General features: G+C 43.5%; 2 protein-coding genes across 2 annotated transcripts; both read left to right on the top strand.

Annotated features, from left to right (window-relative positions):
* Positions 1-1,393: 1,393 nt before the first annotated feature.
* Positions 1,394-4,369, top strand: LOC113170836. The gene is made up of 2 exons (XM_026373108.2): positions 1,394-1,975; positions 2,350-4,369. The coding sequence occupies exon 2, from the start codon at positions 2,631-2,633 to the stop codon at positions 4,086-4,088; it is 1,458 nt and encodes a 485-aa protein (XP_026228893.1). The 5' UTR covers positions 1,394-1,975; positions 2,350-2,630; the 3' UTR covers positions 4,089-4,369.
* A 6,406-nt stretch (positions 4,370-10,775) lies between these two features.
* On the top strand, positions 10,776-15,687 carry nop16 (NOP16 nucleolar protein homolog (yeast)). The gene is made up of 5 exons (XM_026373482.1): positions 10,776-10,957; positions 12,123-12,231; positions 13,270-13,336; positions 14,148-14,254; positions 15,003-15,687. Exons 1-5 carry the CDS (start codon positions 10,851-10,853, stop codon positions 15,144-15,146), a joined length of 534 nt encoding a protein of 177 aa, XP_026229267.1. The 5' UTR covers positions 10,776-10,850; the 3' UTR covers positions 15,147-15,687.
* Positions 15,688-17,565: the final 1,878 nt, after the last annotated feature.

Raw genomic sequence — 17,565 nt, 5'->3', positions numbered from 1 at the left:
TTCCCAACTCTCACTGATCACTCGGGTTTGTTGATGGTAAAGTGTTCGGTTGCTCTACATCCCAGTGAGCCCTCATCTCTGTGTTTCCTTCTGAACCCACTCTTTTAGTTAGGCTGTCATAATTAGTCCTGCCAGAGTCCCTGCTGCACTACACTAAATATACATTCACCTCAAACTTTATCCAACTGTGAATACAACTAACTGCAATCTCTCCTCTTCTCTCTCTTTCCCTCTCCCTCTCTCTTTTCCCTCTTCCTGTCTCTCTGTCGAGCTACACGTCATTCCACCCTTTGCCCTCTGGACCTGTCTGACTCGTCCTGACGCCCAACTTCTGGCTGGAGATCTCGTCGCCTTGATCCACCTTTTGCCCTTTGGGATGCGTTTGGAGACTGGATTGGTCACAAGCTACTATGATGTCGGTCCCGGCCTCGGCGGACGTCGGAAGCTGTTTCTTGGAGGTCTCGACTCAACGCTCGATAGTCAAGGAATGGAACAAGTCTGCCTGCAATAACTAACTGGACTCCATATTAACTTAAAAGACTTTAACTGTTATACTGGACTGCTGCCTACACAGCATGTAATCACCCATATGAGGATGGGTTCCCTGTTGAGTCTGGTTCCTCTCAAGGTTTCTTCCTGTTGCCTTCTCAGGGAGTTTTTCCTTGCCACTGTCGCCCTCGGCTTGCTCATCAAGGACAATCTGATTATTATGACTCATACACATTCACTGTTCATGTACTGTTCTTTGGTTGTGTAAAGCTGCTTTGTGACAATGTCGATTGTAAAAAGCGCTCTACAAATAAAATTGAATTGAATTGAATTGAATTGAATTAGCATCCTGCAGATGAAGAACACACACAGTGGGGATTCTGGTGCCACCACTGTCAACAGGTCGAATTCACACTGTCACTGCAGAGAAGGCAAAAGTAAGGAAGGACTGACATTTGAAGAAAAGCTGTTGTTTTTAGTAAAAGTCAAGGATTTCATGTTTCCTGTTGTCTGTTGACCCATGCTGACCTCTAGAGGATAAGAGCTGCAGCTGATTTCAAACTGCTGCACGTTAGTATCTGAATAATTACTGAGTTAAAGACCAGTGCCAGAAGTTTTCTTATCACTTTAGCTCTTTTTGTCTTCTTTCATTTTGATATAAGTCTGAATTATTTTAATAAGAAGAGAAGTAGTAAAAGCCTTCGGTCAATGCTGATGACTGTCATCCACCACAGAGTCAAGTACACGGCCATTCACAGACCAAATATGACAGGATCTAAAGAAACAGGGAAGAGGTTTGGTTTTAAAAAGCATATATACAAAGATGGGTTTTAGAAAATAAAAGAGTGTAGTGGCTGTGACTTTGGGCCAAGTTTTCCTACTGCACATGTAACAGATTAGAAAAGTCACTTTATTTTAGAATTATTATTTTTAATTATGTTGTGAATTTTATTTATTATTATGAAAATTTAATTTAGTATTTGTGAATTTTATCTTATTGAGCAGTTTTTATTTGCACTTTGTTTGTCCCTTTTGGGAATCTGTATTGCCGCACATCGCCTTTTATGTTCCTCCTGAATTTCCGTACCTCTTGAGTCTCCGTGTCTCGTCCCCCTCCCCCTCCCCTCACACTGCCGCTAGGCATCGCTGAGGGTAAGTGGTGTGTAGAAACGCGGGTGGCGCTATTATGCTAATTTCTATATAGCATAAGTTGTTTATTATGTTGTTTCAACTGTATAACTTTAGCTTTTAATGTTACAATGATATTGAGCCATTCTCGTTTAGTTTTGACCGTTAGTATAAGTTTTATAGCCGTTTTTGTTTTACTCTTTAGCGCCACTAGCTTAACAGCAGGCCGCCATGTGGTGTGTTAAAGTAGCTGTGTAGAGTTTTTATTGGATTCTCATTGAAAACTTTATTTTTGTACATATAGGGGTCAGATGTGCAGGACAAGCCAGAAAACAATGTGTGTTATTGTTTTCTACAGGTATGTTTCTTTCCATTTAGTTTTCATGTCTGTTATTTATATCCCGTCATCCAACCACATGCAATAGCTTAGTTTTGAGTGTATTTTCATGGTTTATATTCAAATGCTGAAGAAAATTGTTAATATTTGTTATTGTGGTTTGTAATATGTAAAGGTAAAAAAGTTGCTGCTTTTGATTATTAATATACTATGTAAAGTATATATTGCAGCAAGGTATAGAGCTCTGACTATTTTGTAGAGCCTCTGTAATGTATGTTGTAATTGCATGTTATGAGAGAAAGACCCCCTTTCCCTCACACTGCCACTAGGCATCGCTGAGGGGGTCAGATGTGCAGGACAAGCCAGAAAACAATGTGTGTTATTGTTTTCTACAGAGCAAATAAAGAAAAGGAAAACAGCAATCAGCGTGACCATCGTTTGTGTCAGTTTTACACCCGTTACACTGGTGCCGTGACTCCTTGGATCTTCGGTTCAGCTTGATGCTGGACACCGTGGATGCTGCGCTGCTTTCCTGATCTGCTCATCAAGATCCTGTGGTCCTGTGTATCTTTCCTATGTGGTTTGAACTTGTGTTTTTTTTTTTATTACCTTAGCGAGTGCAAGTAGTGTTTTCTGAGCCTATTTCTGTTCTGTTTTCTGATGCATTTAATGCATAATGGATAGGTACATTAATCCGCATCTGTCTAAGGGAAGGGGTTTGTTGTTAAGTGATATCATTGAAAATAGGGATGTGGGTCATTCTAAGTCAGTGCCTGATGGTAATAAAGATAGTGGGTTGAGCCATAGCCCAACTTGTACCCCCGTTCGTGGGTTCAGAAGAGGAAGTGTCTATACTTCCACCCCGGACAGTGATGCTGATGCCATCCACCATCTCACAGACATGGTAGGGCAGTTAGGTGCTCAGATTGGGGAATCTATTGTTGCTAAGTTATTGTCGGCTGGTGTTATGAACACATCTGGTGATAATCTCACTACCCCCACTGCTCAGACTACATACCGTGACACTGTTAGACAAGACCTTCCTCATGTGACAGTCCATGTTAAGTCAGACAGAGAACTCCCGACATTCAGAGGTGAGAACACCGACAAGTACTCTGTGCAAGACTGGATTGACATGACTAAATCTCATCTCAGAAAACATGAGATCCCTGTGGATGGCCAGGCAGAGGAGATTATGAGCCACTTACTCGGCAAAGCCAGAGATGTTGTGAGGATTGCCTTACGTAGTGATTCAGGTCTTGATGTTAAAAAGTCACCTGAGATTGTTTATGATGTTCTTCTCCACTATTTTAGTGATGCTCCCTCATGTCTCCCTCTTGCCGATTTTTATGCCACCCTGCCCAGACACAAAGAAAATCCTGTTGACTACTGGATACGGCTGAATAAGGCAGCAGACTTGGCCATGGAGGGCCTGCAGAGACAAGGTAAACGGACGGAGAACATGGCTGATGAAGTGGCACTCATGTTTGTCAAACATTGCCCTGATCCAGACCTGTCATACACACTGAAATGTAAGCCCATTAATGAGTGGACGTCCCGTGATGTTCAACTTCGTATTGATGATTATCAGAGAGAGCTGAGAGCTAGTGGCAGAGTCACAGGGGCTGCACAGTTAAAGAATCACACTACCACCATCACCACTGACCAGCCTAGCTTATCTCCAGTAGACCCGACGGTGCCCACACATTGCTATGCTTGTACTCCGGCCCAAGTGCAGCGTCCAGCCTGCCGCCAAGATCATTTGACCCCTGCCTCTTGCCCTGTTCCGGCTGAGCCCGACCACACTGTGCGCTGCACCTCCATTCCAGCCATGGCACAAAACCTTCAACAGACGGAGGAGAAACTCCTTACCCGGATGGTTGATATTTTTCAGGGGATGATGGATAAAATGCAGCAACGTGGCAGTCATTCAACCCGTGCCAGGAGATTCCCAAGCTCACGTCGGGAAAGACGCCCCAATGAGACAGTCTGTAAGGTCTGTGATGACGCTGGCCACAGTACTATATCACATTGTATGTCTGACAGATTGTGTTTTACCTGTCTTGCCCCAGGCCACACTAGACAGACGTGCCCAGGCATAAACTCCTCTCAACCACAGTCTTCGGAAAACTGACTGACCTGTATTTGGAGGGAGGCAGTACAGGTCTCAACTCAGACTCCCGCACAGATGTTCCACTTGATGCTGAGACAGTTTACACTTCTGCGAAAGACTCATGTTGTAAAGATTTGATTGTCTATCAGAATGTTCACAGGGTCGGCAGCAGTGACAGCCTGTTTTACACACCTGTTGTGTTTGGTGGAACAGTGGAAATTGGTGGCATGTTGGATAGCGGATCCATGGCCTGTAGTGTCAATGAGGTGGCTGAGATGAAATTGAGAGAAGCTGGTTTACTTACTGACCTTCACAAGTCTGATGTGAATGTGGTTCTTGTTGGATGTGGTGGACTTCGGGTCAAGCCCAAATGTGCTTTTGAAGTGGAGATGGAAGTGTATGGCTGTAAGATGTCAGTTCCCATACTTGTTGTTTCAGGTCAGCATGACGAGCTGATATTGGGGACCAATGTTATCAAGCACATCCTTCATCGGTCTAAGCTGTGTGAGTCTTATTGGAAAACAGTGTCCAGCCCCTGCTCACCCGCAGACCCAGAAGCTGAGCAATTCCTGTCTATGCTTGCAGGTTTGAACCCCTGGAGAGGTGAAACCATCCCAGATAAAATTGGTACTGTCAGGTGCAACTCTGCTACTTGCCTTGAGCCTGGTCAAGAGTATCTTGTCTGGGGGAAGCTGCCAAAGAACACTGCCATCTCCCCGGGCAGTACAGTTATGACAGAGCCAACATCTTCCCGTTCAGCTCCTAGAGGTGTGTTAGTGGCAAGGATCGTGACTCCTCTGTGGGGTGATAGGTGGGTCCCCCTCAAGCTCATTAATATGTCTGTCAGACCTGTGTTACTGCGCCGCAATGCAAAGCTGGCTGATGTTTACTCCTGCATAGCCATTGAGGACATGGACGAGGTTGCTCAGCCAGATCATTTTCTGGTCAGCTGTTCACAGTCAGTGACGATGTCTAGTGACGTACATTCTGCTGCAGACAAACTCAGATCAGCTGGGCTCAGTAACGTCGACATTGAGTCGTGTGAGGTTTCAGAGGACTGTAAGAAGAAGTTGGCTGGTCTGGTTTTACAGTATGAGGACATCTTTTCACGCCACCATCTCGACTGTGGTGAGGCGAAAGGTTTTGTGCATCGCATCCACCTCTCAGACAACCGACCTTTCAGGCTCCCCTACAGACGCGTGCCCCCTGGACAGTATCAGAAGCTGCGCCAAGTGCTGAGTGAAATGGAGGACAAGGAGATAATCAGGAAATCAACCAGTGAGTACGCGTCACCACTTGTTCTTGTGTGGAAGAAAAACGGTGATCTCCGTATTTGCACAGACTTTCGTTGGTTGAACAAGAGAACCTTGAAAGATGCTCATCCTCTCCCACACCAGGCGGACTGTCTAGCAGCATTGGGAGGAAACAGTCTTTTCAGCACGATGGACTTAACATCGGGGTTTTACAACATGCCACTTCATGAGGAGGATCGGAAGTACTCTGCCTTTACAACACCTATGGGCCTGTATGAATATAACCGTCTCCCTCAGGGTCTGTGTAACAGCCCAGGCAGTTTTATGCGGATGATGACCAGCATTTTTGGTGACCAGAACTACCTTAGCTTGCTTTGCTATCTTGATGATCTGCTGGTGTTTGCCCCAGATGAAGAGACAGCCTTGCTGCGCTTGCAAATGGTATTTGACAGGTTGCGTGGCCATAATCTCAAGTTAGCACCCAAAAAGTGCTTCTTCCTCAGGAGGTCTGTGAAGTTTCTCGGCCACGTAATTGATGAGAGTGGTGTCTCGACGGACCCTGCTAAGGTTGAGAACATCGCAAACATGACATGTGCTGACCTTATGGAAGCTGATGGTGTGACTCCATCACGGAAGCGTATAAGATCTTTTCTGGGCATGGTAAACTACTATCAGCATTTTGTACCAGGATACTCTGCCATTGCTAAGCCGCTCTTTGAGATGTTGAAAGGTGGAAAGAAGAAGAGGACATGTCTTAAAAACAAAATGTCTGGACGGAAGCTGTGTGCAGCTGACTGGACACCACAACAAGAGCAGGCCTTTGAAACACTTAAGGCTTCATTGATCCGCACTGTGGTCCTTGCCCACCCTGACTTCAGTCGTCCTTTTATGTTGTCAACTGATGCTTCTTTGGATGGCATAGGGGCCGTGCTGTCTCAGATTCAGGAAGGTGAAGCGCGGGCTAGACCCATTGCGTTTGCCAGTAAGTCATTGACTCAGTCCCAAAAGAACTACCCAGCCCACCGTTTGGAGTTTCTGGCTTTGAAATGGTCGGTCTGTGACAAGTTTAGTCACTGGCTCAAAGGTCATAAATTCACAGTTTGGACTGACAACAATCCGTTAACTCATATTCTGACAAAACCAAAGTTGGACTGTTGTGAGCAACGATGGGTAGCCAAGTTGGCTTGCTATGACTTTGACATCAGATATGTCCCAGGTCACCAGAACACAGTGGCTGATGCCTTGAGCCGTGTGCCTTTTGTCAAGGAGTGTATTGGTCACAGACTGCTTGCTGAGCCCTATGCAAGCCTGCTGGCTGAAATCAAGGGCATGTCCAGTAACTCTGTCCAAGATGCCTTCCGGTCAACCAGTCATGCCAAACCCATTTCAGTAGGTAGTGAAGCACTGTCTCCATGCGAACCACTTCACCAGTGCGTTCAGTTCATAGAAGACAAGGATGTGTCTGCCCTGTTGCAGTCACATATTGGATGGGATGCAGGTCCAAGGGCCAGGGCAGTGCAGACGTTACAGCACCTGCCGCAGTTGCTTCCACCACAACTGAACACCCTGACTGCGTACACTGAAAGAGACCTTCGTGACAAGCAGTTAGAGGACAAGACTCTTTCCCGTATCCTGTTTTATGTTGAGAGACGGCGGAGACCCTCTAGAAGAGAGCGAGCGAAAGAGTCTGCTTCTGTCACAAGATTCTTGAGGCATTGGGATAAGCTTGCTGTGAGTAATGGCGTGCTGTACAGAGTCTCAAAAGACCCAAAAACCAAGGCCAAACGTTCCCAATACGTTGTTCCTGACTCTCTCAAGGATGAGGTCCTCAAAGGTGTCCATGATGAGGCTGGACATCAAGCTCAGTTTAGGACACTCAACTTAACAAGACAGAGATTCTTTTGGCCAAACATTGAAAGAGATGTGAGGGATTACGTCCGCCATTGTCAACGGTGTGTTGTCAGTAAAACAGCTGAGCCTGAAGGGAGAGCCCCTCTGGAAGCTATAACAACAACTAGGCCATTGGAATTGGTCTGCATTGACTTTTGGTCGGCTGAAGATCACAGGAACAAGTCCGTTGATGTCTTAGTGATTACAGATCATTTTACTAAGATGGCTCAGGCTTTCCCCTGTAAAGATCAGACGGCTAAGCAGGTGGCAAAAGTTCTCTGGGACCGATATTTCTGTGTTTTCGGATTCCCTGAGAGGGTTCACAGTGACCAAGGTGCCAACTTTGAGAGTCAGCTGATAAGTGAGCTCCTTAAAGTTTCTGGTGTCAGGAAATCACATACTACCCCCTATCACCCTATGGGGAACGGAAGTGTGGAACGATTTAATCGGACCCTGGGCGGTATGATCCGAGCATTGCCTCCTGAGGCAAAAGCAGATTGGCCACGACGGCTGCAGACTCTGACCTTCATGTACAACTGCACAGCCCATGAGACAACTGGCTACCCCCCTTTTTACCTCATGTTTGGCCGAACCCCTCGTCTCCCTGTTGACATTCTTTTCCGCACTGTCCTTCATGATTCCACTGTGATGAGCTATGATAAATATGTGGATTCTCTCACCACTGACCTGAAGGAGGCTATGGTGATTGCCCAGGAACATGCAGTGAAAGAGCAAACAAGACACACCCAGCTCTACAACAGGAAACTGAAAGGATCTGACATCTAAATCGGGGACAGGGTGCTCTTAGCCAATCGGACAGAAAGGGGCAAGAAGAAACTTGCTGACAAATGGGAATCCACCGTCTACACAGTGACGAACATGAATCCTGTAACGCACACATATCGCATATGTGACACGGTCTCTGGTCGAGAGAAGGTGGTACACAGGAACCTGCTCATGCTGGTCAACTTCCTCCCTTTAGGGAGTTCCTCTGACATGTCTAATCTGCCTTCATCCACATCTGTTGCAAGTTCACCGGTCTCAGACTATGTCGGAGAGGTTGTGGGAACCCAGCCTGAGAGAGGGAATGTAGATAGTGAGGGTGGTGATGGCCCTGATGCTGAAAGTGACATCAACTCATCTGTGCACTTTGGAGATGGTGTAGGCCACTCAAGTCATCCCGCGGATGCTGACAGGAGAACGTTTGAGTGGGTTACACAATTGTCTGTGCCGGGTCTATCTACGGTGGATGTTACTGACAGGACCAGCGTTTCCTCTGATCCCCAGGAATCCCCCCACCCAGCTGATGGACTTTTGACTGGTCAATCTGTGACATGTGACTCTGAGTCTGTGACTGACATGGTTGCTGATGTAAAGCAGTCGAACCCTGTGCTTGACAACATGACACATACAGACGACACAACGCACGACTTACACATTGTTGATCAGACCACACACATGCACGGTCACCCTTCTTGCACACACGCACAGGTTAGATCAAGATTTGGCCGCCTGGTCAAACCTGTTAATCGTCTGATACAGACCATGTCCAGACAGGACGTTGTTCAGGATAAGTTTAGTGTTAAAGGTGTTTGCGAGTCTGTGTTTCAGGCTCTCCTTGATAATTTCTGATCCTGGAAGGGCGTTGCCCTATAGCTTTATGAACATTTTGTGATGGTGCATTTTTGCATGTTTTGTATATTTGTCACGGGCTTATACTACACTGTATGATAGGGTCTTGTGGGGTGTACCAGGCACCCTGTTACCAGTAGCTGGCTTGAGGGATGAGCGCTGCTCTCTTGCCACTTCATCCTTATGGGATACCTGAGATGTTGGGTTTTGTTTTGTTTGATGACCCTTGGACTGTGATTGTGAGATTGTTGTTTTTCTGGATGTACTGTGTAGTAGGTGCTCAAGGTTGATAAAATTCAGTGGAGGCGGGTGTAACAGATTAGAAAAGTCACTTTATTTTAGAATTATTATTTTTAATTATGTTGTGAATTTTATTTATTATTATGAAAATTTAATTTAGTATTTGTGAATTTTATCTTATTGAGCAGTTTTTATTTGCACTTTGTTTGTCCCTTTTGGGAATCTGTATTGCCGCACATCGCCTTTTATGTTCCTCCTGAATTTCCGTACCTCTTGAGTCTCCGTGTCTCGTCCCCCTCCCCCTTCCCTCACACTGCCGCTAGGCATCGCTGAGGGTAAGTGGTGTGTAGAAACGCGGGTGGCGCTATTATGCTAATTTCTATATAGCATAAGTTGTTTATTATGTTGTTTCAACTGTATAACTTTAGCTTTTAATGTTACAATGATATTGAGCCATTCTCGTTTAGTTTTGACCGTTAGTATAAGTTTTATAGCCGTTTTTGTTTTACTCTTTAGCGCCACTAGCTTAACAGCAGGCCGCCATGTGGTGTGTTAAAGTAGCTGTGTAGAGTTTTTATTGGATTCTCATTGAAAACTTTATTTTTGTACATATAGGGGTCAGATGTGCAGGACAAGCCAGAAAACAATGTGTGTTATTGTTTTCTACAGGTATGTTTCTTTCCATTTAGTTTTCATGTCTGTTATTTATATCCCGTCATCCAACCACATGCAATAGCTTAGTTTTGAGTGTATTTTCATGGTTTATATTCAAATGCTGAAGAAAATTGTTAATATTTGTTATTGTGGTTTGTAATATGTAAAGGTAAAAAAGTTGCTGCTTTTGATTATTAATATACTATGTAAAGTATATATTGCAGCAAGGTATAGAGCTCTGACTATTTTGTAGAGCCTCTGTAATGTATGTTGTAATTGCATGTTATGAGAGAAAGACCCCCTTTCCCTCACACTGCCGCTAGGCATCGCTGAGGGGGTCAGATGTGCAGGACAAGCCAGAAAACAATGTGTGTTATTGTTTTCTACAGAGCAAATAAAGAAAAGGAAAACAGCAATCAGCGTGACCATCGTTTGTGTCAGTTTTACACCCGTTACACACAGATATTTAACATGGTTAGTTCAGAGCTCATGAACCTGACAACTGCTCTTTTGTTCTCACATCTCTTCAAACAGAAACTCTTCTTTGCTTTGATGTTTTTCTCCTTGACTTAGATTTTGTTCCTCACTTGTAAGTCGTTTGGATAAAAGCGTCTGATAAATGACTAAATGTAAAATGTACTTGTCAACAGAAGAGGCCTGAAAAGTTCCTCATGTCAACTCTGAACTGGGGGTGATGGTTTCCAGTGACACACTCGGTGTGTTCCTGTTGCCACATACACTGAAAGAAGTGTTGATCTCTTTACGTATTGATGAGTAATTATTAAATTAATAGATAAATTATAATAAATCTTAATTAAACCAAATTGAATCCCACATTGAATTTCATCAAATATCAGCACCAATCCCAAACATTACTGTGTGTTAATTAGTATTTTTACTGACGGTGCTGATGCTGATGACGAGCTCTTTATTCACGTGTCTAATTTGAAAAAACTTTAAATTTATTTTACAAAAGGTCAAAGGTGAAAGAAGCTTGGCCTGTGGTCACGTGACAGGAACAACCAAACACGTGCTTCCTGTCGCCGCTGCACGTTGTCGCTTCCTCACATCAACAAACTCCTCTTTGCTGTGGACACGCAGAAAATCAGCAAAAATGCCGAAAGCCAAGAAGTCAGGAAAGAAAAAGAAGTTCAATTATAATCAAGATCGGAAGAAGATGAAGAAACAATTCTTTAAGAAATATAACCCGAGGATAGAAAAGTAGGTTTGAGACGGGAAATTAGCGTGTTAGCTTATGGTCGCTAATGCTAGCTCATGTGGAAGTTGAACCATGGTTCCTGGACTTCTTTCTTGTTAGGTTCCTGACCTAAAGAAGTCCAGTGGCCACGACTCAACTTCCAGATAACGTCACCTGGACGACTGAGAATCTTCACCGACAATGTTAGCTAGTTATGTTCGCTGGTGTTAGCTCATGCTGGCTAATGTTAGCTAGTAGTGGGCGTGTTGGTGTCTGGGATTTTAGTTTGTCTGTCGTCTGTCTACAAGTGTTTAATGTAACTCTCGTCAGTAACACAAAGTGACACTTTAAAATCACTAGTTTAACGTTGCCACCCCAAACAATCGACCAACGACTCTGGACTGTGTAGTGGTAGCATCAAATCCAGTAGACCTCCCTGCTCTTACCCTGCCGTGTCCTTGTACCTTGGTAGTCGCTTTGGATAAATGTAATAACTGTTTTTAGCTGCGAGACTGTAGAAAGTCCCTGTTTATCATGGCACTTTAGTCTCTCAGCAGTTTTATATTCATTTCAGTTTAGTTCTCTACTATGAGTTGCTGCATTACACACGTAATGGTTTAGGTTGGGGGTATCTGAATAAGATGATCAGGAAAGCTGGCTCTGTGCTGGGGGCTTCTCTGGAACCTTTAGAGCAGGTGGTGGAGAGGAGGATGCTGCACAAACTGCTGAGCATCATGGAGAACAGCTCACATCCTCTCCACAGCCTGCTTATCAAACAGCGGAGCAGTTTTAGTCAGAGACTTCTCCAGCTCTGCTGTGACAAGGAACGGTTCAGGAAGTCATTTGTGCCAACAGCCATCAGCCTGTACAATGACTCCCTGACAGAGAGTCAGTGTCCACGCTGATGGTTTAATCAGCGTACATTCAAGTCCTACTGTGTGTTTTGTTGGTATTACTGTCTATTCTGTGTGTTATTCTTGTACTGTGTCTCGTGTATTGTTGTGTAGATCATGTTACTTAATGTTCAATGTTTTTGTGTGTAATGGCTGCTGCAACACCAAAATTTCCCCTTGGGGATCAATAAAGTATCTATCTATCTATCAATTGTAATACTGTTCTGGTTTGCTCCTCCAGAAGCACTGCTGTGTGTCAGCCTGACGTGATTGTGGATTTTGTCTTATTTGTTAGTACACAGATTCGAAATGCATGGGACAACAGGAAGTCCATGGCCAGGAACCTCCAGGAGATGGGTCTGACTTCAGATCCAAACCGTGCTCTACCGATAAAAAAACAGAGAGTAAGTTACTGCTTCTGGCTCGGGCATGCGTTTACTACTTGTCTGTGAATGCACCTCGTTTGTATTGTAGTTGTAATAGTTCAGCATTTCTGTCATACTTTAGTTTTTGTAGCTCTCCGGGTATTTCCCTTTTTGTCAAGGTTCATTGTGCCACCTGCTGGTATGTGTCTCTACTAACAAATTGAAACTCTGTTCAATTATCTTTTCTAATATGATTGAACACAAACATAGCAGCTATGCAGATTTTCATCTAGATACAGGTTTTGAGTAGAATAAAAGCTCTTGTTGTTTTTGTTTATGCCAGAGAGGAAAGACAGAGGGTTGGACGTGAGGATTAAACCAAAATAAAAATATATTTCATAACGGGTGATTTTTAAATATGTATAAAACCCACCCTGCATAGTTTTTCCCGGTAAGACTTTTGTCACAGACACAGATTAAACAAATTCAAATATTGGCAGCACAACAGTAGACATAAAAACAGAGCTCTGTTTCAGAAATGAAATGTTGATTTTGCGCACTTGAAAACGTTACCAGTGAGGATGTACTGTAAATCATATGCATGCGCTCATTTTTTATTGCTTCATTTATTTTTTGGTTGTTCTGCAGTGGTCACTGATGTTTCTCCCTGAGGGGTGCAGTTTGTTTTCCAGCAGCTTCAGACAGGGCCTCATTTTGTTGTCATGTGACAGCGAGACATTTTTGTCTCTATAGGACTCAGTTAAACTTTATTTTCTCCTGAAACAACATCAGTGCTGGAAAAACTCTACATTTAAAAGAAGAAGATGGATCATCTGTGGTCTTCCTTTGGCCTAGTGCTTTAACCCAGAATCCACATACCTGCTGATCATAATGTACAGCTGGACTGTGTAGTGGTAACATCGCTGCCCTCCACCAGGGTTTGAATCCCAGCGGGGGCCTACCTCCTGTAGGGGTCCTAAGGCAAGACCTCTTTAGGCTTACCCTAACCTGCTTTGGAGAAAAGCATCTGCTAAATGACTAAATATAAATGTAATGTGTTTCTGTTCACACATGTAGCTCCTCGGTGAGGAAACAGAGACTAAGGTCCCCGTCACCATTGTTACCAAGCCCTACGTTCTGAAACGTAAGTAATTTCCTCTGGGAACTTGACTTCACTTTTTTCAGATATTCAGGTTTCGTTGGTTTTGCTGTGTGCCGCGGATGTGTGCCGAGTCGGGCTAATGAAAATCCATTTACACTTCTTGGTACCAAAGAACACTGTCACTGGATTACATGCGTCGTTTTTGTGCACTGTATAAAAACACCACATGTGGCTGATTGCCATTCATGTGTTGCTTCAGGCACCAATGAAAGTTTCTGTAGAAATATTCCAAATTGTGTTGTGCAAAACTACTTTCCTCCCCATTTTAATTATTAACCGTGCACACTGGCACGTCAGAGTTCATCAGAGCTGGTCTGTGTGAAAGCTCCATGCGAAATGTGATTCATTACGAACTAATTCTGCTCGCTCATAAATTCCACTGTTGTAAAAGCTGCTGTTACTGTTGAATTTGTTTTGTTTGTTTTTTTTTTCCATTTAAAAGTCACGACTCTGTTCGGTCATTTTCCTCATTTGGATACTCGTGTGTGATTCATTGGAACTACATTAATGAAAGTAGAGCTTTAGTTTTGCAGCACATTGGGTCATCATATGTATAAGCTCGAGGAGTTGGCCGCGGTTGCTCAGGTGTTTAGCTCTGAATGACTTATAAGACCAACAGACAGGTGTTACAGCTCAGAAAATAATGTGTAGTTTGGATGATTTTCACATTACAAAGTAGATAAATTATTTTTATGCAAACAGGAACATAAAGGTCCTATTACTCATTATTGCATCTTCTTGACTTGAAAGCTTTTAAGAGATGCACTGATTTTGTTTCTGTGTTTTTGAGCAGAGCTGGAGGAAGAGGCCAGCCGACCGGAGAAAGACACAAAGACGTTATCCTCCGACCTGATCGAGTATGTTCAGTATATGATCCGGGAGCACAAGGACGACTACAAGGTACTCATATATGCCACAGATTAACTGTATTAGATTAATACACTAATTAATAAAACATGCACTGAATTTTTTATTAGAGTGCGAATGAAATAGGATTTTAAAGCTGATTTGATGTTTGAGGCTTGAAACGTTTGATGTAAAAAAGATCATAAACCATCATTTACATTAAGATATTGAGCAAGGAGAGTCTCTGATGGTCCCGGTCTAGCTGTTTTGAATTGTGACAGATGGGAACCAAAGAAGGTGATGTTAAATCTGAAAAGGTGCAACTCACCTTCAAACTACTGACATAGAGTTTAACCCCGTGGGTACTTAATACCAGTGCTCTGACTACAGCTGTACTGACAGGTGAGTCTGGGATTTATTTTACATTTCATTATTTAGCCAGTGACAACAACAAAGGGCGAAGTTTATTAGTCAGCGTTCGAGCTGCCACATTTTGTGACTAATAACAATTGAGCAGTTGTTGAATCAGAAATGGACGTGGGTCGTGTTTTAAGTTGAGTGCGCTCCATGATGACGGCGACCTTCGTTTCCTTTAAGTTTCAATGTTCCATCCTTTAAATTCTGAGCAGCTGAAATAACTGTAGTTGTTCTAACTGCTGTCTAAATGTGTTTTTATGTGACATTAAATCCCAGTTTGTGTAGAGCTTTATTTTCTTTTTGTCCTAGGCTTAGTGATGTCAGGCGCTTTTGGCCTAGTTTAAAGTTTGCAGGGTTCAAACTGTCCTGTTTCCTCCTCCTGCAGGCGATGGCCAGAGATGAGAAGAACTACTATCAAGACACACCCAAACAAATTAAGAGGAAAATCAACGAATACAAACGCTGCCACCCACAGCACTACGATGCCTTCATCAACTCTTTAGCTATTCCACAGCCAATGGTCCAGTAAAAGGACTGTCAGCTCGGTTCTGGATGAGACGAACCTCATTCTCAAGAGACTGTCAGCGAAGCAGACAGGACTTTCAGACTGTGACAGAAATAAAGTAGCGGGAGCAGAGCAACAAAACGTGAGAAGAAGTGCAGATGGATTGGGAGATGAGCACTGCTTCTCTGGGACATTTCTCCCTAGCTGCTTTCCCTCCTGTCAAGAATTTATAATTTCCTGTTCAGTTTCAGGAATATTTTCCTGATCCTGCTGCCAGTTATAAACGTCAAACATGACTCATGTTTTTCTATATGTATCATTTAAAAACCCTGAAGCTCGTTTAGCTTCCTGAAGCTGGTAGAGCACTAACATTCACCTCAGTGCTTCAGATGTGCAGAGGAGCTCACTGCAGTTCGGTGTCAAACATGTTTTGAGCCATTCGGAACACATTTAGCCAGTGGATTCAGTTTGTATCAATAGGATCTTAAAGTCTGAATTAGAATAATGTAAACTAAGTCACTTCGACCTCGTTCATTTCCATATTAAATTTCTGACACAATGAAAATATTGTGCTTTGACTTTTTTACCTTTTGTCTGACCTGTATGTACATTCGATTGTAGAATTACCTTCAACAAGTCAGTTTGCAGTTTACTTGCGTTCTGCCCATTTCACCCACGAGAACAAGCTGATGTTTGTGTCGTGAAACACTCTGCGTGCTCCTATGATATTACCCCCACATGATTGAGGCAGACGTGAAGCCACAGTGGCTCTGATCACTTGACCACTAGATGAGACTCAAGGCCACAGTGACCTTTAGAGAGAAAACAAGTTTGTTCTTACTGCATTAAAATGTGGAACAGGACAAATGTACAACAGTGAGGTTGATATTTAATAAATGGAATCAGATAAACCAGATATGGTTTGGTCTCACTGAACCAGAGCACTTCAGGTGAGACATGAGCGTCTGTGCTGCTCGGTTCCTTCGTCTTTCCAGCGTCTGTGCTGCTTGGTTCCTTCGTCTTTCCAGCGTCTGTGCTGCTTGGTTCCTTCGTCTCTCCAGTGTCTGTGCTGCTCGGTTCCTTCGTCTCTCCAGCGACTGTCAACCAAATGAATTTGAAGAAAGCAGTGGAAACCAAGTGCTAAAGTAAGCTGTGTCAGAAACCTGTGAGAATCTAGACGCATTAAATTGAGGGTTTATTGAGTGACCCCTGAAGACTTTGGCGATAGATGCTGTGGTGAGTTGGAAAAAGGTTAACTTTATAAAGGTCAAAGGATGCTCCACAAACTATTGATTTGGAGTTAAATAACTTTCCTCCTGGAGACATTTGTATCTTTAATCTTTAAGTGTACAAGTTCAAAAGTCACTAAAATATGTATTGTTGAATTTCCTCGGACTGTTCATGTCAATCAGTAGAAGGCCTTGTAGGTTACGTGGGTTGAATACTTGTGGTTTCAACTGTGCTGACCCTGTCTACTGTCATCAATCATTTACAGCCTCGCTCCACTGGACAAAGTTCCTGATGAGTCACATATTTTACCTTCGAGAAAACATCCTCGACATGTCCAGGAGGGAGGGGAGGAGCAAGGACAGTCGGGAGGCATGTGAGGTATGATTTCTTAGTGCTTCACACCAGCCGTTGTTTTATGGAACACGTGAAATGAGTCGCTTCAGTCAAGTCGTAGCGTGGTGGAATCTCGTTTCTTACATACAGCAGCATCGTGGACTGAAACTACTAAAAGCACCTTAATTAATACTTGACATTTGAAAATTCAGACATTCATGGTTCCCAGAAAATGAATCCATGACCGAGTCATATTCTGTTTTAGTTCAGAACCAGATTTCTCAAAAAGCTTCACCTGTAGGCCTACCCCTGGTTACACAAAAGATGGTGCTAAATATTGATGGTGGAACTTTAACAGACTCTGGACGCTGCCATGTAACGGGCCAGATGTTGGTGTATTAGGATGATATCCAGTGGTGCGAAGTAGCTAACACGTTTGTTCAAGTGCTCCAAGTAAAATGTTGATGTACCTGGATTTCACCTGAGTAATTTTGTACTTATACTAAAAGTGAAATGTGTTTTTAATTGTTTTGGCAGAAACCTTTCCCCTCTGTACTCACATGGGGGTTGTTTCCACCTGAGATCTCAACCCAAGACAGCAGCAAATGAATCCGTTGGTATTTAAAAAAAACAACTAAATCAAGCGACATTTGCTTACAGTACTAGCAGCTCATTCTTGCATGGCACTGTGCTTTCTCACTTTGGTTGTCAGATAGATAAAGACATTTTCCTAATTTGCCTGTGTTTTAGGGGAGTGTACTGGACAAAAAGGAGTTCAAACTAGTTCCACCCTGCACGTTCCCTTCAAGCTTTCTCCCAGTGAAAACGCTGTAAATCTGTGTCAGAGCGACGTCTCAGCAAAAGTGAAACCTTCCTGTTG

The sequence above is a fragment of the Anabas testudineus genome, chromosome 14 (assembly GCF_900324465.2).
Source record: "Anabas testudineus chromosome 14, fAnaTes1.2, whole genome shotgun sequence".
NCBI classification, from domain to species: Eukaryota; Metazoa; Chordata; class Actinopteri; order Anabantiformes; family Anabantidae; genus Anabas; species Anabas testudineus.
The sequence above is the reverse complement of the archived record's forward strand: the minus strand, read 5'-3'. Positions and strand labels throughout refer to the sequence as shown.